A 21385-nucleotide genomic window follows, 5' to 3' on the forward strand; every position below is an offset into this window, starting at 1 on the left:
GGTTTGTCACAGTGGGCCTGGGTTGTTCCTGTGATCGGCAGAGTCTAAAGTAGCAGGCAGGAGGGGATTACAAATGAGAGAGCACCTGGTTAGCTCTCCCTGCCTGCCCTGTGCAAGGCGGTTGGGGAAGAGACCCAAAGGTGTACTCGTGCCTGCTCAGATTTTCTGCCTGGGTTATGTCCTGCCGGGCTGATGGCATTTCCTGAGGACACACCGGGGATCCACCAGTGGATGGAGGGGAGGCAGGTGGCTGTGGGAGCCCAGGGAAATGACAAGGCACCAGCCAGTGGTATAAAAGGACCCAGAGGAGACCCTCAACTGGGTGCCCTCTGCTGATGCAAGGGAAACCTGGGGCTTGTAGGAGAGGTGTCTCCAAGGACTGGAGGCTTCAGAACATTCGATCTGGAACAGAAGAAACCCAAAAGCCTCTATCTTCAAACAATATATTCCAGTAAATAAACTTCTTGAGAGTAAGAGCCTTATATGTATCTTTTATCTCTGCAGCGCCCAGTTTCTCGCTAGAACTGTCTCCAGGGCAATGAATTCCTTGTCTCTGGACATGCTCAAGTGTAGATGGATGGGACAGTCCCTAGGGAAGTGTATTAACTATGAACTCATTAGTGGGACCAGGGACATTGAAGGCCCCTCCCCATCACAAGATTGGCTTGGCGATGTGGGAGTGTGGCCAAGATCGCGTTGTGGGGGTGGGCTTAGTGGGAGTGAGAAGGCAGCCCCTTTCCCAGGAGGTGACAAGTCCTTTCCCCAGTGGGCACTCAGAAAACAGGGGCTCCCTCTGAGCAACACTGGAGGTAGGACTGTGGCTGCAATCCCAGTGGACCCTCCAGCACTGAGACCTTCCCTCCCAGCCCAGAGCCATCTTTCCATTCATAAGGCTATACTGCCAATTTCTCCAGCCCATTCCCGTCTACAGGATCTTTCCCTTTATCCTTTCATCAGACGTAAGCCTTGGCCTCCTCTTTACTTTCATATGGCCAGGCCAGGCCAGGGTCAGATGGACCCTAAGCAGTTTCCTACTTCCAGATCCTGTCTGGCCCCGGAGGTCTGGAGCATGGGCTACAGCTGGGCTTCCCTAAACCCACACCTTCATCTCCCTGCTTTTCTTTGCCAGACTATGCAGAAGGAGGCCCCTCCTGCATCCAGGGAGCTGGGATGTGGGAGGGTCGAACCCTGCCTGCTTTCTCATCCACCCATGGTCTGGGAGGAGGGGCTTTCCTTACGGGAATCATGACCCTTCCTAGTGATCCTGCCAGGTTGACAAATGCTCCAATGGCTCTGTGGCTGATGCAGGGACCCTTAAAGGTTGAAACGCAAGTTTAAGAAACACCTGGGGGATGCACAGAGTTGGGGTTGGAAGGCTCCCTCGTGCTGCCTACAGGAGGCGCAATCTCTCGGGGGTGAGGGGCTGGGCAGAGGCTGGCCTGCTCAGGGCTAGGAAGGGAAATGAGGGAAGGGGCTTGGAGTCACCCTCCAGATGTGCCCTGGGCCAGAAGCAGAGTCCAGAGTTAGCAAATTTGGCTGGATCCTTTGCCATAAGCCCCGTCTCCTGCTTTGGCCTCTCTGGTCCCAATCTCAGCGATGGTGGCGCATGAGGAAAGATCCAAACTTAGACTTACCTGAAGCCCCAGAAGGGCCAGGAAAAATGGATTACCAGGTCATTGTCCCGAGGGTGTCTGACCCAGGGCCTGGCACATCTGGACTTTCAATTGTAGCTATCATGTTTTATTCTTACACGGGAAGTTTGGCCAAGTATTTTGGCTGAACTGTTACCACTTTTTGTGCCCTCCAGCCAGCAATTTGCAAAGGGCTGGGTGCCTAATCCGAAGCTTCTTGATCAGTTTTTTTTCTTTGAGGACGTAGAAGGTTCTGGGGTGTTAATGCCAGATACTTGCTGTGGCCTGTGCCATTTCATGACCAGTTGACCTTCTGGGACAACATTTTATCTCACAGATGCCTTAGCATAGAGCCCCGCCCAACCGCCCCGCCCACTCTGCCAGGAGCCCAAAGCTAATTCCTGGGGATGGTGTCACACCTCGGCCTCCTCGCTTCTGACTTCCCGCACTGTGTCTACAGGCTGCTGAACAGAATGTCCGCGGACGACCGGCACTTGGGCTCCAGCTGCGGCTCCTTCATCAAGACAGAGCCGTCCAGCCCGTCCTCGGGCATCGATGCCCTCAGCCACCACAGCCCCAGTGGCTCGTCTGACGCCAGCGGCGGCTTCGGCCTGGCCCTGGGCGCCCACGCCAATGGTCTGGACTCGCCGCCCATGTTTGGAGGCGCCGGGCTGGGAGGCACCCCGTGTCGCAAGAGCTACGAGGACTGTGCCAGTGGCATCATGGAGGACTCGGCCATCAAGTGCGAGTACATGCTCAACGCCATCCCCAAGCGCCTGTGCCTCGTGTGTGGGGACATCGCCTCTGGCTACCACTACGGCGTGGCCTCCTGCGAGGCCTGCAAGGCCTTCTTCAAGAGGACCATCCAAGGTGCGTGGCAGCCGGGCAGGGCCCGGGAAGGGGTGCGGGCGGGGACGCCGGCCTGCGGTCCAGCAGGAAACCGGGTGATCCCGTGAGCGCTGGGAGCAGGGGTTCCGAAGGCCCCCTTCTCTGTCTCGGGTTTCTCACTCTGGGAGTCTGGACAAGACCTAACTCCAGGACTGTTGTTGAAATGGCATGTACCCCCATGTGGCGCCCCAAAGGAAAGCCGCACAAATGCCTCACCGTGATGTGCCTCTCACTGGGGTGTGGAACACTGTCATATGTGTTCTCAAAAAGCCGTTTTGGGGGGGAAAAAAAGCATTATTTCCCCTGCAATTCCAAACGTCTTGAAATGCAAGGGGCCTCTCACTTTGTTTTTATCTTTTTCAATTACACGAGTGAAACATGACTGTTTTCTTCATTGTGAAAGACTCAGGCTTATAGGGCAAGGGAAGGTACCCCCATACCACTCACCCGTCCACACCCCAATCTGGCCTGTTTTCTACGGCTGTTTCAGGGCATCTGCATATCAGCTGAGTCACCTCCCGATGGCATGGGGGTGGCTGCCTCTTTCAGGGGGTACTCGAGTGAATCATTCTGATGAAGGTGTGCAAGAGCCCTGATGGGTGCCCTCTGCAAAGTCACCCCTCGATAAACTGGGGATAATGATGGGCTGTTATCAAGTCCAAGGCATAGGCCCAGCACAGAGAGAGGGCTGGGCTTATGGTGGCTGGGATTCTTAACAGCGGCAGGGCCATGGGGAGAGCACTCACTTCATGCATTCAGCTAAGTGTCTATAGAGCACTTAAAAATACCAGCCACTGTTCTTCGTGCTGGCAGCAGGATAGGCAAAAATCCCTGCTCATGCGGGTAACTGAGATGAGCCGATGCCATGCCACTGGAACAGACACTGCAAACCAGACTGGAGAAAACCCAGGGGCACTTGTCCTGTCCCTGACCCAGGTCCCCCTCATCCAGGGCCTGCCCGGCTGCCCTCAGGGTGTCCTTCCCCCATTTCCCTTTTGGAAGAGGCAGGCCAAGCTTCCCTGGGATGATTCTCAGTTTATTCATTCAACAAATATGTGTTTGTTGAGTTCTTCGGATGACAATCTCTTTGTTAAACCAATGGAGGGCATTGGGATTGGCCATATTTCCAATTCTGCAGATTAGCGGAGACGTGGGGTGTAGTAGCTGGCCACCCAGGCTCCTGGGTCAGTGCCGTCCATGCATTCATTACCTTACAGCTGAATGCCTTGGGCCTCAGTTTCTCTCCCACCTTCAGTTGAGAGGATGTCTTTCCTACCACACATAGAGCTGATCAAAAAGGATTAAGTGAATTAACATACATCGTGCCTTTAGAATACTCACTGACACCTAGTAAGTGCAAAATAAATGTTTGCAGTTATTATTTTCACTTTTACAATATCACTTAAGATGTATATACATGAAGACAATGGACAGAGAATTTGTTTTACCTTACAAAGCAAGCTTTTAGAATTACATATAAATAAAACTATAATTATTTCGACTTAACAGGATTTAAATTATTTTGGTTATATTTATTTTTTAAAGGAACTCTTTAAAAGAAGAAGCATGGCAAAAATCCAAATAGTGCCTAAGAGTAAAACAGTAAAAATAAGTTTTCTAAAAACTCCAAACTCTGGTTCCCTGAAACTTCCCCCAGAAGGAGCCATGATACCAACTTCTTTCGGCAAATATTTATTGAGCACTTTCCCATCAGGCACTGTGCCAGCCTTCAGCACAGTGAGTAAATGCATCTAGTCCCTGCCAGCTTCGTACCCCAGGATCTAGGACGAGGCCCTGATATCTCTAGATTTGAAAAGCACGGTGTGGTGGTTCTAAGTCTCCTGTCTTAGACAGGGTTGGAAACCTCCAGCCCAATTTCTAATTAATATCATCGGATATTTGACAAATAAACATGAGATGTTTAAACCAATGTAAGTTACTGAAGTAGCATTTTTCTTCCCAAATCGGAAAGTGATCTTGATAAGATTGATTCTTTGAGGTCAGTTTTTGAAAAATTGCTTTTTAGGAGACAATTACATTTTCTTCTCTCTGTATTCTTAAATGAGCCAAAGAGTCCTGGATCAAATGTTCTGAAGGCAGAGGCTGGTGTGACTCAGAAACTCTCCTACATGCTCTACAGAGGCCCGGGGAGTGAGAATGAATGTCCTTAGCGAGTCAGGAGTCCGCAGGAAGAATTTGTAAATAGTCTTAATTATTTGCTACTGCGAAAAGGATAATGATCTCTTCCTAGAAGTCCCAAGACAAACGGCAGCATTTTATTTAGTGCAATCCGCACTGACCCGCTCTTGTCTTTTCTCTTTGTCACCAGAAGAGTTTCACATTTATAACCAGAAAGAGGTTTCTATCTAGAATAGGGAAGAGTGCATTTCCAAGGCTGATGGATTGCTCTGGTTATTTTATTAACTCTTTGGTTTTGTTCTAACAAAGATTTTGATTTCGTGGTTTCTGAACATAAGCGTTGTAGAAAATTTGGAAAAAAAATAAGAGAAGTACAAGAGAGGAAAAAAAATGACCTATAAATGGATAACCAGGAGACAAGCTAAGAACCGAGTGAGCATTTATTGAGTCCCTGTTCTGAGTCAGGTACTACAGGGTGGGGGGTCGGTGGGGGGCGGGGAGCACAAGGAGTGCTCCCGGCCCTCAAAGAGTCCTCAGGCACAGCCACAGGCTCCAAACCGTGGCACAGTTTCCTAAGCACCTACCCAATTATGAAGAATAATCAGGCCATTTTTAAAATCCCAATAACTTGGACATGGGGCCTTTAGTCATAGAATGATCCATTCGCAGATAAATGTAAAGCCTTGGAAACCTCTGAACACCATGCTAGCTCACTCCCCCTTCCTTCCTTAGGTCACTCTAATTTGCTCAATTCATTGGTTACACCAAATGGGAAGAAATTTTGCAGAAACAAGGATGTCATGATAGATTGGGGAGCTAGACTTTAGTCATTCTTCTCTACAGATGTTTACTGAGCACTGACTGTGTGTTTGGCTGTGCTAGATGCTAGCACTGCAGGGGTGAGGCCAGGGACAGGGACGGGAGAAGTGCCGTCTGCAGGCGGCCACCTGCTTTTGTAAAGCCAGTTGTATTGGGACACAGCCACACCTATTTGTTTATAGCCGCTTTGATGCTGCAATAGCACTGAGTACTTGCTGCAGAGACCTTCCAGCCACAAAGCATAAAACTTTCACTCTCTGGCCCTTTACAGAAAAAATTTGCCTCCCCTGCAGGATAGCATTGAACAAGGTGGATGTAGTTTCCCTGCCCTCAAGGGGCTTATAATCAACCCCTTGCAGTGCCTGTTAAGTCTTTATTACAACTTCATTTGCCCAATGCTATGCTATGAGAGGGAGTTTGTCCTCAGTGCTGGGGGTTGGGGTGAAGCTCACCCAAGGTGGACAAGCTCAGGGATGACAAAAAGGCACCCTTCTGAAGGGACTGAATGGAGATAACCCTCTCAACCTTATTGAATTTGTAAAGAAAAAAAACGTACCCATCAAAGGATTGATCTGCCCTGGAGGCACGGAATAAAAGGCTGGCTTTGGCAAGGCACCACTCCTAGGCAAAGGGAGTCAGCCTGGGGACAGCCTGATGTGATTAAACATTCAGCTGATCTGATTAACATCTTTCTGAGTATGATCTAGTTCCCCTGTAAGCCCTCTTCTTGGAGTGAACTTACCGGTGAGGTAGATCTCTTTCTCCTTGTACTTGAATGCGCTAGCATCTCTGGGCTTATACCTCAAGTTCCTGAATTTGAGCAATGTGAGTCCGCCTCTGAGAGATGGAGTCGCATTCTGTGGCTGGCAAAGTCAGGTTTCTGGACCACAGGGCTCGGTGACAGATTCTGGACTGTGAAACTGACCTCACAGTAATGAAAACCTTTGCAATGAGTCCTGAAGTAATGAGGGGGTCTTTGAGGGAGCCATACTGGGGCCTTTTCCAGGCCCTACTCCTTGACCCTGTCATTCTCATTCTTAGCGATGACTGCCTCCTGTTCTGTGGAGAAAATAGAAGCCTCAGACGGGGCTGCCCTCACCAAACTTACCCACTCTTTCCCATTATCTGCAGTATCTTTCATTCATTGATTCTATAGTTATTTACAGCTACCCATTCGCTGCTGGAAGGTGTCTCCTGCCCCAGGCTCACTCCTTCATAGGCTTTGAATCTGTCTCTTCCTTGCTTTCCAGAGACCCTCCTACCCATTATCTCCTTTTTATCTTCTCTCTCTCTACAGTCTCCTTCTTTCCATCAACATTTAAATACCTCTCATATCTCCAGTTTATATATATATATTTCTCCCAACCTTCAGCTACCAGTACCCTCTTTCTCTTCCTCCTTTATTCTTGACCCACCTTAAGTTCCTGATATCCCCTGCCCATCCATGGCTTCAACTGCCTCTGGAGTCAGGATGGATCCCAGTTCCATAGCTCTTGCCCTCATCTTCTCCCTGAGTTCTAGCTCTTTTAACATCTAAGGAACATTTCCACTTGGACATCCCAGAAGCACCCCAAACATGGCAAGTCCTAAACAGACGCTATGTCTCTGCCATCAAATGCTTCTCCTTGTATTCCCAGTTCAGTGCCTGTATCAATCCTTTAGTGTTTAAGCCAGAAATGGGTCTTTTCCTTAATTTTACTCCCTGTCCCCCGTGCCCAACCCTCCATTCCAACTCAACAGCTTCTCCTCATCCCCCTGCTTTAGCGCAGGCCACCATCGACTACAACGGTTTCCAAATTGGTCTCCCAGCTGCCAGGCTCGCCCCCGCCCAGTCCGTTTTCTTCAGACCTTTCTGAACACACGTCTGAACACGTCACTCTTCTATCTTGCTTGTGGGTAAACTCAAACCTCTAGAACACGCCCGAGGACACCCTTTGGGATTGCCCCACGCTGACCTTGCAGCCTCGTCCTGTGCCACTCTCCGTGGCTGGCTGTTGATCAGCCTGACTTCTCTATTTTGCAGTTCCCAGAACTTGTCCTGTGCTTTCAATTTCTAGACTTTGCATGTAGTCTTCTCTTTGCTCCCCCTTTCAAACTGCAGTCCCTACTTTTGTCTATGAGGCCTCTAGTTAGCTGGCACCTCCTCCAGGAAGCCTTCTCCAACTTCCTCCTCTTGTGTGACATAGGTAGCGCCCCCTCCTGGATGCTCCTGTAACTCACCCAGCTCATCAACAACGCTTAACCACACCGTCTGGTTACTGCCATTACTTGTCTGGTTCCCCAAGAAGCTTGCAAGCTCTAAAGGGGCAGCGTTACATACGCCTTGATTTTTCACTGAGCCCACATCCTCTCACGGTGCCTGACGTGTCGGAAGTTCTCAGTGTGTCTGAAAAGAAGGCGATTTCCAAAGTGATCTTCCATTTTCCCAATGAAGACAAACCAAAGCAGTTCGGCCAGTCTGTATATATATATAACTTTTAGGGATCTAGATAAAATAGTCAAATATCTACTTATGATAATATGTTAATTTTCATTATATTGCATATTTTAAGTCACATCATATAAAACTATATATTTTTTTGAAAACCTTTTTCTACTTGCATTTTGTGAAGCAAGGTTTATTAAACTTTTCACAAGAAACTGCCTTCTCTAGGGCTACTTTTTGGGTTATTTAACACAGTATTTTAGAGCACATTCTCTTCACTTCCATTTCAGTTACTTGAGACTTTGTGAGCATATTTGTGCTGCTATCTCTATGAATGTTATTTGGAGCCATAATTACGGTTCCTAGGCCATCAGGACCGTTCTTTATTTGTGTCAGTTTACAATCGTGATTTTTATAACTTATCAGGTACGATATTGCTTTTTACACTCAACATTTATAATTGCAAGGTCATATACTCAGGAATAACTGAATTTGTGTAAAATTCCTTTACCCCGTTTGTTACTGATTCAGTCAGGTGATTAGCATTGATCGAGGTCTTCTCAAATGGTAATTATTTAATGTAAAGTGATTGGCATATCACCTCGAATATGAGACCTCATAAAGACTAAAATAGTGATCAACTTCTTTTTCTAAAGGATAATGTTTGGGGAAAACGTCTGCCTTACATTCGAGCTTATGAAGCAGTTGTTTAGTTCCTTTGGTAAATTCTAAGTCCCAATCATTGTGCTGAGAGCTGAAGACGGAGCATTGGCCCTTGGTGGGCTTGTCTTCTAGCCGGGATAAGCAGACAGTAAATATGATGACAGATGACAGACTGAGGCAAGTGCTGTAAAGAAGAAAAACCAAAAAGACCAAAGGTGACTGAGAGAGGGGGTCTAATTTAGACAGAGGATTAGGGAAGGCCATGCTAAGAAGGTGACTTTCAAGGTAAGATGAAGCCCATGCGTGAACCCTGGGACCAGCATTTCAGGCAGAGGAAATAGCATATGTGTTTCAAGACCAGAAGGAAGGCCACTGTGACTGGCATGAGTGAGTGAGGGCAAAGTGGGAGGAGATGTGGCTGGAGAGGCTGGCAAAATCCAGGAGCCATGGCGAGTGCCACTCTTGGATTTTCTTTTCGGTGGACTGGAAGCTGTTGACAAATACATGAACACGTGATGCATGGCCACAAGGATCTGTGCAGAGGGTAAAGCCACGCTGTACTCCACCTAAAGTTCCTAGGGCATCTGGACAAATTTTCAGGTCACCGGGAGTCCCCTCAAGCAGCTCCTGGGTCTGTAACTTAAGGAACAAGTGAGAAGAGGCCCTGGCACAGTGCTTCCTCTGTTCACCTGGGGCCCAGATGCAGGCTTGGAGGGAAACTCCCCAAGGAGAGGGGCAGGGGAATGAGTGATGGGTTATCCTGCCTTGGACCACCTCTGGGCCTTATGTCTAGGAGAACGAAGCTGGTGGATCCCAGGAGACACAGGATGACGGGGGTGCAGAGACAAAGCCAGGAGTCGGTGAAAGTTGGGAAGTGGGGTGCTATCCCAGACCTGCCACTCGCTAGGTCATTGACCTTGGGCAGGGACTTGGGTCCTCTGGCCCAAGTTTACTCATCTATACAAAAAGAGGCAATTAAACCCTATCTACGGGGCACTGGGGGGGATGAGAGGAAGAAGAAATCATAATTCCTCTTTTTAGAGACACAGCCAAGGTGCAAGGCAGGTGAGACGCAGAGGGCAGGGAAGGCAGGGAGGGCTTCCTAGAGCAACGGCCATTTAAGCAGAAGCGAAAGGCGAATATATGTGGCAGAAAGAACAGCAGAGCAGGGCCCAGAGGAGATGGCTGTGCTTTGCTAAGGGAAGCGGGGACTCGGTAGTACGTGATGGGCTGGAAAAGCAGCATGGGACTGGTTGTCAAATGGCTTCATATGCTGTGTCAAGGAAGAGTAGAGAGTAATATTTCGGTTTGAGGGCTGCTTCACCTGGCTTAGAATCTCAGCTTTACAATTTCTTAGCTGTGTCAACTTAGGAAAGTTACTTAGTTTCTCTGGGACTTAATATCCTTGTCAATAAAATGGGACTAATAGGGCTAATAAATAGTTCCTGGTCCTAGAATGTTATTGCAGAAATTAAGTGAGGCATGCATGTTTAGCTTAGTGCCTAACATATATGATGACCATTAAATAAATGTTTTACTGCTTGGCAACAGGAAGCCATTGAAAGTTTTTGAACAGGGAATGAATCAAATCCCCTTTAACAAGAAAATTCTGGCAATGATATGGAAGATGGTCTGTATGGCGGCATCTATGGCCAGGCAGACCAGTTAGGAGGTGATTTTAACAGTCCAGTAAGAGATCTAGTTAAGCCGGTTTAGAGGCAGCCAAACCATGACGGCAGCAGAAGAGTTAAGAAGAAAGAAGTTAGGCATGAGAAACTTATGAAAGTGGATTCAGTATAAAAAGAATAGTGACTGGATGTGAGACTGACTCTTAGATTTCTAATTTAGGCTACTAGGGAGATGGTGAGGTCATTGGGAGAAATCAATCTAGAAAGAATTTTGCTGGTAGAAGTGGGGCGAGCAGGGAGGAAGGGGGTGGGATAATGGATAAAGTTTGGGACATGTTGAGTATGATCAGGTCACAGCACTTACCCTGGAGAGTTGGAAATCGGGGCCAAGAGCCCAAGAGTGGTATCTGAATAGGGTTTGGGGTCTAATGAGATCTTCTAGGACAGCATTTCTAAAGGCGTGGCCCCCAGACCCACAGCTCAGACTTCACTTGGGACCTTGTTAGAAATGCAAATTTCCAGTCCCGTCCCAGACCTGTTGAATCTGGAGCTGTGGGAAGTGGAGCCCAGCAATCTGATTTAACACCTCCAGGAGGGCTCTTCAGGGAAAGCTATTCAAAAGAAGAGGGGAAGGGTTGGGGGTGGGGCAGGAGGAGGGACCCTGGTGAAAGGAAGGGGAGTAGGAGCCTTGGAGGAGACTTAGAGGTACTATATTTCATCAGTTCTAAGATGCACATTTTCCCCACGTAATGCCTCTGAGTTGGGCTGTGTGCCAGTTACTGTCCACTAGGTGATGGCTGTATGAGCTTGTCACTGCCCTCACATTCACATTAAAGCTTACAGAAAAGGGCCAGTGACCTGGAAGGAAACCCCTGAGACAACAGTGGACGCTCTTCAGAAGCACAGCTCCCTTGTTAGCAGAGAGGACAATTATATTTAAAAAAAAAAAAAGGGGCATGAAAACAGTGACTTTGATCAAAAATGATTCAGGAAAATCACACTCAGAAATTTTAACAGTATCTTTGATTTATTTTTCTTATATTATCTCTTTCATGTATGCACGAGAATGCTATATGATCAAATCTGTCTCTAAATAAATCTCAAAGAGCTCTTTTAATGTGAAAAAAAAAAACCAAATGTTGGTAGCAAGGAAGCACGGTCCTAGTTTGATTGGCAGCTTTTTTTCCCTTTCTTGGTGGTACATAAAGTAATGGTACAGTCATCAAAAGCATCTTGGATTCGATGCGATAAATATACAGCTGGTCAGAGATGTTAATAAGAGTCTCTGCAGAGAGAAGAAAAATAAAATCTAACAGAAGAGTGGGTTTGAAGAAGTGTGAGGGGTGTCTGGGACTTCAAGAAGGGCCAGGATGGGGAGGACCCGGTGGAAGGGATTGCATTTGATAACTGGGGAGGTCATTGTTGAATTCTAGGATTCTCTTGGTGGGTTTTCTCGCGTTCAGTTCATTTGCTTTGATCTACAGGTATTTTCAAGAGCCAGGCACCCTACTTGAGATACAAAAGGAAAGACTTAACAACCTCTATTCCCAATTAGCACACAGTTCAGAAGGGAGGACAACATACAAAATCCTGATTACAAAATACTAAGTTAGTTGTTTCAAGTTCCAGGAGGGAATTGGGGGGTGTTGGGGGAGGGGGTGGACGAGTCCTGTAGGAGCAAACAGGAAGAACCAAGTAAGCCTACCTGGGACAGAAGGGAAGAGGGTGTCGCCAAGAAGGCCATGTGAGAGCTGAGGCTCCAAGGATATTGAAGAGTTTGTCAGGAGAGTTTTCAGGTAGAGAAAGGGATGAGAGGGCTGGGAGCTCCTTGCACTTTCCTGGCACCTACAAACCTGGGGGCCTTGGTAGGGGAGAGTAGGGTGGATTGGTCAGAGATGGCCGGAATCTTTCTTCCAGCATTGATTATCTTTAGTTCTTCTTCTTATTTTACAGCTATATACTGACTTAGCAATTTTGACATTATTTTTTGACTTCCTGTAATGGAAAATGAAGAGTTAGCTTAATTGCACATCTATCTTCCAACACACACACACACACACACACACACACGTTTCCCATTGTCTAAATTTGTTTTTATCAAATTTTTGGTTAAATCTATTCTCCTACTGCCGTTTCCTCCTTGATATGTCCTTTACTTTTCTCCTGGGTTGCATCCTCTGTTCCCTGGATCCTACCTCTTCCTCTTTTGGGTTCCTCCCTTTTGTGGGAGGAGCACATGCTGGAAAAGGAGCAAGAGAGGTAAAATTGTTGATGCCTTGGATGTGTGAAAAGGTCTTTATTCAATCCTTTAACCTGTACATTAGATTAATATCTTGGCTTAGTATAAAGTTCTAGCTGAAAATGATTTCCACGCAAATTTGGACACCATTGCTGCTTTGTCTTCTAGCTTCTAGTGCATCTGTCAAGAAGTTTGATTCGTTCACTTAGAAAATGGATATTGAGTCCTCACTTCTTTCCAGATTTGGTTCTAGGTGCTGGGAAATTGCAGTGAACAAAGCAGACAGAAAAGAAGATAAATAAATGAAGTCAAGTGATGAGTGCTAAGTAGAAAAAAAGAGCAGCAAGTATGTACATGGAGTGTGTGCATGTGTGTGTGTGTGCGTAAAACAAGCGTGTATATGTTGGCGATGTCTTGTGTTGCAGGCGTTGTATTTTAGGTGGCACGCATGCAAGGCAGCGTCTCGATAATGCATGTGTGCTGCGCGTGTGGTGTGCTGCAGTGTGGAGCTTGAAGCGTGGTGTGTGTACACAGAGAATATTTTCCCTTGTAGTTTGATGATGACCAATCTTATTCTTAGTCCTTTGTATTTTTTTTTTTGTCCAGGTCTTTTTTCATTTGTTCTTCTGGGCTCTTAGCAGGCCTTTTGGTCTGAAAACTCATATTCTTTAGGTCTTAGAAATTTTCATTTCTCACCCTTTCTTCCCTTCCTTTCTCTCTTTGGAATAACGTCCTCTCCAGTGTTTTCTCTTTCAAAAACTCCTAATGTTTGGATATGGAGCTTCCAGGATCAATCTTCTAATTCTTACATCTTTTCTAGCCTATTGTCCATCCATCTCTTTGATTTTTGGTCTATTCTAGGATAGCTACTTAGGCAATTCTTTTGGATTTTTTGTGGCTTTCATATTTTTAATTTCTATGAGCTCCATGCTATCCTTTCTTTTTATTGCATGCTGTTCTTGTTTCATGAATGCAGTAATTTTTTTCTTGTCAGGTCAAGTGGTTATTGCTTTTGGAGGTTTATTTCTGCTTCCTGCTTTGTCCTAGTTTTCTCCCACATGCTTTTCCTCCATTCGTTTTGGTTAGTCTTTCATATTGAAGACTTTTCATAAATATTTGGATAATCCTGGACCATCTTAAATGCAAACAGGGGTAAAAAAACATAGAAGGAGCTTTCCCTTGGCTTATCTTTATCTGCTGGTCTTTTCTCTGTTACTGTTCGTTCTTTCCGAGAAGATTCTACAAATTCTTATTTTCATGTTGGGGTGGGGTAGTGGAGTGTGCATCCAGCTGCTAGAATTCAGGAAGTGGGCTTTGGGGTGGGTTAGGTGGTCATACTATATGTAATATTCAGCCATGCTCTTTTCAGCCCCAACTTCCCTTCTGCCCTCAGCTGGGCTCCCTGAATCCCGACTTTATTTGCTTAATCTCTAGAGATTAAGTTGGCTTCTCTTATGCATGTTGTGGGAAGATATTTGGTAGTCACATGGAGCGGCAGCTAAGTACTCTTTAAATATATCTTCTAGCAAATTCCAGCCCAACACCTCACTCCATCTTGACTCTTTGAGGCCTGAGGCTTTGTGAGGTTCTGCAGGACAAACGGTTTAGTTCTTATCTAGATCCTTCTCTTTAGCTACTTTGGTGTCTACTTCCTCCGTTCTTTTGGGACTTCTCACTCCTCTGCTGCCCTTTAAGGGGCGAAGGCCCACAGACTTCTGTATTCAGTGTGCCAAGCTAAACTAGTGGTCCATCCATCAAGGGATTGTGCACAGGGAAGTTATTAACTATCCCCAGGGCCAGGGCGGAGGGAGATCCACTGGAAGGAAAAATGCAGACAGAGGATGCTAGTCTATTAGAGGTGAGGCAAGAGATGATGAGTATTGGAACTAGCTGTGGCAGAAGGGGAAGGAGGGAGAAAATATCAGGGAAGTAGGATGAAAAGGGTCTTAGGAGTAAAGGAGAGGGAAGAATCCTGGATGCCACCCTCATTTTGACCTAGGTGCTGGGGTGGCTGGTAGCCCTTTGCTGAGACAAAAAATAAAATAAAATAAAAATAAAAGCATAGTAAGAGGAGACGGCTGGGTGAGGATGGGTTCAGTCTGAGGAAGTGTGAGAAACCCAAGGGACTTCCAGATGGAAATATCTAGCAGGCAGATGGATCTAAGGGTGTGAAGCGCAGACAACGCATCTGGTTGTCTATCCTTCCCAATTCTGTGATCGCTGAAGCCAGCCGCAGGAATGAGATCATCAGCTAGCGAGTAAGGAGGACGGAAGAGAGGAGAGCTGAGGACAGTGGACCACACAGAGATAAAAGGGATAGTCTCTGGCCTCCAGGAGCGAGATAAATAAGGGAGTAGAACCAAGTGACCACGAGCCCAGGCCTTTCACGCTAGCAGAGTAAAATGGTGGCCATTCAGGCTCTGATGTCAACCAGCAGCCTCTGAGCCCTAGAGTCCCCAAGAGCCCTTTATCCAAGCTCAGCAGCTGCCATCCCTAAGCCTCAGAGAAGACTCTGTCTCCCTGCAGCTGCTCAAGGACAGCTGATGGGGATCCCCTGGGGTTTCCTGCCCCTGGAGCACAGGATCAAAGAGAGTTGATGGTGGCAATTTTGCCTCTGCCTCAAGGTCATACAGAAGTCAGGTACTGGGCATCCTTACCTTTCTCCCACAGGCACATGGCATCAGCTCTGAGGTCTAGCTATGGAAGGCCCATCTTAACGTTCTTAAGTGGAAGTGTCAGAATGAGTGGCTAGCTTCAGGTCTGACACCTGGAAAGGACTTACCTAGGAGTCTCCTGGCTTTATCTACCTGGGCAGCCCTGTCTGGATGTAAATATAAGCAGAGCAACCTTGATTGCTTGCTTGCCAGTGCATCCGTCACCAAATGTGTACAACTTTTGAGATGGGAACACACTGTGCCCGTTTAACAGATGAGGAAACTGGAGCCCAAAGAGGTTAGGTGACTTGCCTGAAGAGGATTCTTCATATGTCTATACTGCGCACACTTCCTGGTTAGAACCCTGAATTTATGCTACCCATTGACCATGTCCCTGTCCTATGAGAACCCACCCCCAAACTTGCCACACCTCAGCTGGTGGTGATGGTGATGGTGATGATGATGGGGTGTGTGTGTGTGTGTGTGTGTGTGTGTGAGTGTGTGAGAGAGAGAGACGTGCCTTTCCTTGTTCCTGAGTCCTCCTAGACTGTTCTCAAGAGACCACAGGAATTCTGATGAATTAATCTCATCACTTTATCAAGGAGGCACTTATAAAAATTACAAGGCCGCCTGCCTGGCTTTGCTGGCAGCTAGCCGCTGGGGCCATAAAACAAATTGAAAGGAACAAAAATAAATAAATAAAATTAGAAATATCTCTCTCTCTCTCTCTCTCTTACACACACACACACACACACACACACACACACACACACAAAGGGTCACGAACATGGCTTGAATTCTTGTTGTTAAACTCAGGCCTCTTGTCCTGGAAGAGCACCAGTGCCAAATCAGCAGACACTTATTGACCCCCTGCTGGAACCACAACCAGAGAAACCTGGGACCCATCCTCCTTCGAGGGATGGCAGGCTGGCCATGCAGCTGAGACTGGGGAATGTGAAAAATTAGCAGCATGCTGGTGGCATCCCGAAGCAGCACGAGTTACTGTGTCATCTGAAGGCAGGGCCACGGTGGGCCCTGTGAGCTCACTGCAGTGGTTCAGAGCAGAGACTAGAGCCAAGATGACTGGGTTCAAGTCCTTGCTCTGCCTCATCCTGATTCTGCTCACCTTCCTCATTTGTAAGATGGAGAGAAAGATGTTTACTTGCCTCCAGGGTTGTTGGGAAAATGAAACGTTCAATATGTGAAAAGCAGAACTGTAGCACTGGTCAGTGTCAGCCTTCAGTGTGCATTGAGCACCTACTGTGTGCCAGGCGCTTGAACTACAGAGAGGAGCTGATCTAGAAGGAGACAGATAGTTGCAGTTCAGGCGATGGAGAGAAGAAGGAACACCTACTTAAGTGAGACCTGGAGATGCAGGCAGGCCAAGGAAGAGCTGCAGGAAGCAGAGTGGGCTTGTTCTCAGCAGCTGGAGCACAGGCCTGGAAGCCTGGAAGCCTGGAAGCCTGGAAGCCTGGATCATTGAGTTCCAGGAACTGATCAATATGCAGAGCAATGGAGAGGTTGAGGCTGGAGACAGAGGGGTGGGGTAGGGCAGGGGCAGGGGCCAGATTCACTGAGCCTCTAAGCCAGCATAGTCTTGGGCAAATTGATTCATGTGTGAGTTTTCCTCCTTTCTATTTACCTTTTTAGTTTTACCATGCTTTTGCAAATATTGAAATTATTTCCCAAGAAGACACATTAGCCAGCGTGACCTAAGAAATGGTTGGGGTTAGGTGATAGAGGGGAGGGGCACACAGAACCTTTATCCCTTCCCTTCCTGCCCCCACCAATCCTCCAGCACGGAGGTTGACCTCCAGCTCTGCTCCCTGCAGGAAATGGGACCGGAAAAGGTCCGGGCCTGCTGGACCTCAGAGAGTGAGAAACAGGGCAAACAAGGCACCCCAGGCAAACCAACTTCTGCAGTCTGCAGTTTGCTCACCAGTAGGAAAAGGGGATGTGAGTTCTCAGGACGCACTTGGGCACCTTGTCATGGGGGCTCAGTAGTTTCATTACTTCAAAGCACCTTGTCAGTGGTGGGACCTGGTTCATGCTCATTCTCAGAAAATCCGCAAGTAAATGGTTGCCATATACCACGTGGGGAGACTGAGGTGCAGGGAAGCCTGAGGCCAGCCCTTCCCAGACTGCCCTGAGGCCACCTCAGCCGCTGCTCTTTACAACTTAAAGGGCTTTTGCAGACATGGTCTTGCTTAATCCTTAATCTCTCAGTTCATAGATACCACACTCTGCGGATGAGGAAACTGAGACTCGGTGAGAGGAAAGTGATTTCCTCTCAGCAGAACCAGGGGGCCCAGACCTCTGCAGTGGGTTCTGAGAGGGTTCTCCCACGAGCTGGGGACCCCAAGCTGGAGGGCAGAGGGGCCGGTGATCCGCCCTGATGTTTTAGGTGGCACAGGGGGTGTTTTCTTCCTGGAATAAAATGCCAGCTCAGCGAGTTTTGGTGTCCCAGCCCAGTGGTGGCTGCCAAACTGTGGGTGGCCGTTCCTCAAAGCTGTGCCTCCCTGGCCTACCCAGACCTCGTGACCTGGGATGTCTGTACTTATGAGACCTGGAAACGTGTTGACAAACACCTCAGAGCACCTGCTCTGGGAACCACTACTCTGTGGGAACCTCGGGGTGAGGGGCAGTGAAGGTCTGGCGGGTTAATCCCCATCCAGCCTTTGGCTGGTGGGGGGATGCGGGTCCTGGAGGGCACCTGGCAACCCTGTCTGTATCTGGTTACAGGGAACATCGAGTACAGCTGCCCGGCCACCAACGAGTGTGAGATCACAAAACGGAGGCGCAAATCCTGCCAGGCCTGCCGCTTCATGAAATGCCTCAAAGTGGGGATGCTGAAGGAAGGTAAGAGGCCCCGCCCACCCACACTGGGGCTTCACCCAGTCCACGCGTCCTAGAAGAGGCCCTTCTTCTCACTGGGAGTCTCAGACGCCTGAGAAAATACCCACAAGCTGCGGACCTTCTCCCGGCCAGTGCACATGCACGTGGTTCCAGGAGTCCATGGACCTTAGATGTCCCTCCATGCACCCCAGGTTAAGACCCTGCCCCCTGGGGTGCCTATATTTCCCTTCTCACACACCCTGCAAGCCGGTTTGCAGCCTTCAGCTCCCGCCTAGTTCTTCACATTTAAAGGAGACACTGGGTGTCAGGAAGGCAGGAACTGGAAGCTCTTCATTAAGGACCCCACACGGGCCCTAGAAAGCTGGCTTGGCACTCTGCAGAAGGCCCTCCTTTGTGGGCAAGCCCCCTTCACCCTGGAAGGGGCAGGCTTGAGATGCTTATTTACCTCGGGTGCCCTTGGAGTTTGGGGGTGCAAAGATCAGAGACATTAAGGCCCAGAATGACACATAATGCATCCTTCACTGCGAAGGACAGCCTCTGCTTCCTGGTGGCAGGTGGACAGGACTTTGCGGTCACCTTGAGGATGTTTTCCACCTTCCCTGTTCCCGCTTCCTCGTCATCTCACTTCCTTTGGCTTCTCTTTTTTCCTCCAGAGCCGTGCCATACGCCATGGCAGCATGAGCCACAGGTTCTGAGTATAAAGGACATGTCGGATTTCAAAGACTTATTAGGATAAAAAGGAGTGTCAAATAGTGTAGTAATGATTTTGAAAAAGAGGATCGCATGTTGAGGTGATAATATTCTGGATGTATTGGGTTAAACGCGTTATGGCATTAATAGCACATGCTTCTTTTTACCTTCTTCAGTGTGGCTACTGGGAAGTGTAAATGACTGTATGGGTCTCATCAGCTGGACAGCACTAGGTGTTGTCCAGATGATGAGACCCATACAGTCCAGCTGATGAGACCTCATCAGCTTCCCTGTTGATTAGCTCAGGTTGATGACCTTTGTGGAGTGCCATTTTGGAGGAATGGGTATTGTGTGTGTGTGTGTGTGTGTGTGTGTGTGTGGAGTAGATGGCGTGTGTGTTCACATGTGTTTCTCCCCTTCCCCAACTCTTAAGAAGAGCCCTGGAAATCCTTACAGACCAGCTTTTGTGATTCTAGGCCCTGAGATCCTTCCAGAAATGGGAGGAGGCGGGAGGAGAGGTGTGTGATGATGGGATGATCTGGGAGGGGCTGGGAGAGAAAAAGAAGTGACGATGGACCGGCCTGCCGTCCTTCACTGAGAGGGCTTCCTGAAAGCCCAGCCCGGCCTTTAAGACCCCCGGAGTCACCCCTCCCATCCTCCTTTCCTGGTGCCCAGATTTAAGATGCTCTGTCAAGTGACTTGGACTTTCCTATGTCCTGGAAATCAGAGGCTCCCTCTCTCTCCATTTTCTAGTTCAAGTCCCCCCTCTTCGCCTCGGCTCAGCCCAGTGTCTGTACCTGTAAAACTAGCTCTTAAAGTGAACCCACCTACTCCTATGTCTACACAGCACATTGGCTTTTTAACTACATTTCTCATTAGTCACTTCTTATAAGTCCTTTGAGATGGAGAAGGCCAGCCAGCTACTTCCCAGGGGAATCAAATGAAGAAATAGCCCTCTGATTAAAAATGGGCTTTATTGGATCTGCCGAAAGGCTGTGTTGGTTCATTTTGACTCTACACAATTTTGGTCTTACCCCTGGATAGAGCATGACCCGAGCTAGTGTCTGAACTAGGTCCCCTGACTCTCTCACCAGACTCTTTCTGCTCCTCCAGAGCATCCTGGGGTGACAGCTGAGGACACTAGGCAGAAAGGCCCTCAGAAGCATGCTTTAGGCTGGTCTCTTGCTGCTGAGAACCAACCCAAGGGTGTCTAAGCCTCAGAGAGGCTCCTTGCTCTCGAGTCTGTGAGGACGGGGGCTGCTACCTTGCTCTGGGAAGCTGGCTGTGAGGACACTGGGTCAAGCTGGGGGCCAGCTGTCCAACAGCCTTTCCTGTTTGTGGCCTCTCTGCTTACTTTACAGCATCTGAGGAACTTAGGACAAAAGGAAGCTGCATTGCTATTAATATACTCCTGAATTTTAATGGTGACAAAACTGAGTCCTGCAGAGTTTGGGGTGAGATGACTCTTCCACTCTCAGTCATATGCTGGTTTGAGAAGAGCTGGGGCCAGAACCTGGAGCTTCTTGGTGTTCCGTGCGGTGCCTGCCCCCCATGGCAAAAGTCAGGGATGAGTAAGGCTTCCGACAGCAGGCCACTTGCCATCCCCTCACCTGCCCCCACCTCCCCCCATACACGATGCATGGGTGCTGAGCTAAAGAATAAGGGAGGGAGAGGAGAGATGAAAAAAGTGGAGGTCGCCACTCGGAACCCCTGGAGCTTCTTGCGACACTGAAGAGCCCCTTTAGGGACTTCCTAGTGGGGGTGCTTCCTAGTGCCTACCCCCACAACCCCAGAAAAGGAATGATGAGGGGTAGCCACTGATGGCAGAGAAGCCGGTGGCCAAGTACACAGCAGCCTAGGTACCTGGCCATCCAGTTAAGAGAAGCAGGAAGGATGCTGAGTGTCCTGGGATGATGGTGTGGGGCCACCGGGGGACGCTGCCTCAGGGGGAAAGGCAGTGCAGGGTGGGCGCCAGCCTTGACCAACTCCTGTGTAAATAGTCCTGTGGTTGGCCCAGGTTGTGGGATGTGGAGCAGGGCACAGTGTGGCCTTTAAGCAGGGTAGCAGGCAGCCTGTGTGATCTGAGGCTGTTGGTAGGAGTGGGCAGATGCGCTGAGGTAAACTTCCCGGAGAGGCCCTTTCAGGAGCTCCACCTGGAGGAGGAGCCACCATAACACTCCCCCGCCACCCCCACCCCTGCATCCCAGGGCTGGAAGTTTTAAATTCAAAGGGAAAAAATGTGACACAAAGGCTCCCAGTGTGGACAAAGCAGAGCGCCTCCGTTTGTGTCTGTCTCTGCAGTACAGACCTGTGCAAGACAGGGGCTCCTGGCAGCTACCCTGGCTCTTGATTTTGTTTGGGTGTCCCCCGCTCTTGTGCAGGAGCCCAGGCCCCCAGGACCAGCATGGGCTCCCTGCCTCCCTCTGTCTCCCCTCTTGTTCTGTTCTGACTCTGAAAGGCAAACCTCAGCCTCCCCAGGGCTGCTCCCTCTTTAAGGTTCCTCAATGGGCCTCAGACATGGGGGAGCCAGGGGTTGGCGTCCCTCCCCTGCTTGAGGAGGGGGACGAGGGGCTGGAGAAGGGGAGAATGTGGATGCCAGCCTTCCCTTCCTCCCCATCTCACCTATACATCTGAACACCGTTTTCTTTCTATCCAGCAGCTCCGGATGCCTTTTACAGTTTTTCCTTTCTTAAGTAAAGTAACTTGAGAGACCACAGCATGATTTAGGGGGACCAGCAACTGCTGGGGAAGAG

General features: G+C 48.6%; 1 protein-coding gene across 1 annotated transcript in view; it reads left to right on the forward strand.

The window, feature by feature from the left end:
• ESRRB (estrogen related receptor beta) overlaps nt 1-21385 on the forward strand; it is a 101901-nt gene that overhangs the window by 47083 nt on the left and 33433 nt on the right. Inside the window, exons 2-3 of the mRNA XM_039883878.1 lie at nt 2092-2501; nt 17829-17945. Of these exons, the coding sequence (XP_039739812.1) occupies nt 2092-2501; nt 17829-17945 (527 nt within the window). The remainder of the gene's footprint in view (nt 1-2091; nt 2502-17828; nt 17946-21385) is intronic.

Source organism: Pteropus medius, unplaced genomic scaffold (assembly GCF_902729225.1).
Source record: "Pteropus medius unplaced genomic scaffold, Ma_sr-lr_union100, whole genome shotgun sequence".
In the NCBI taxonomy this organism is placed as follows: Eukaryota; Metazoa; Chordata; class Mammalia; order Chiroptera; family Pteropodidae; genus Pteropus; species Pteropus medius.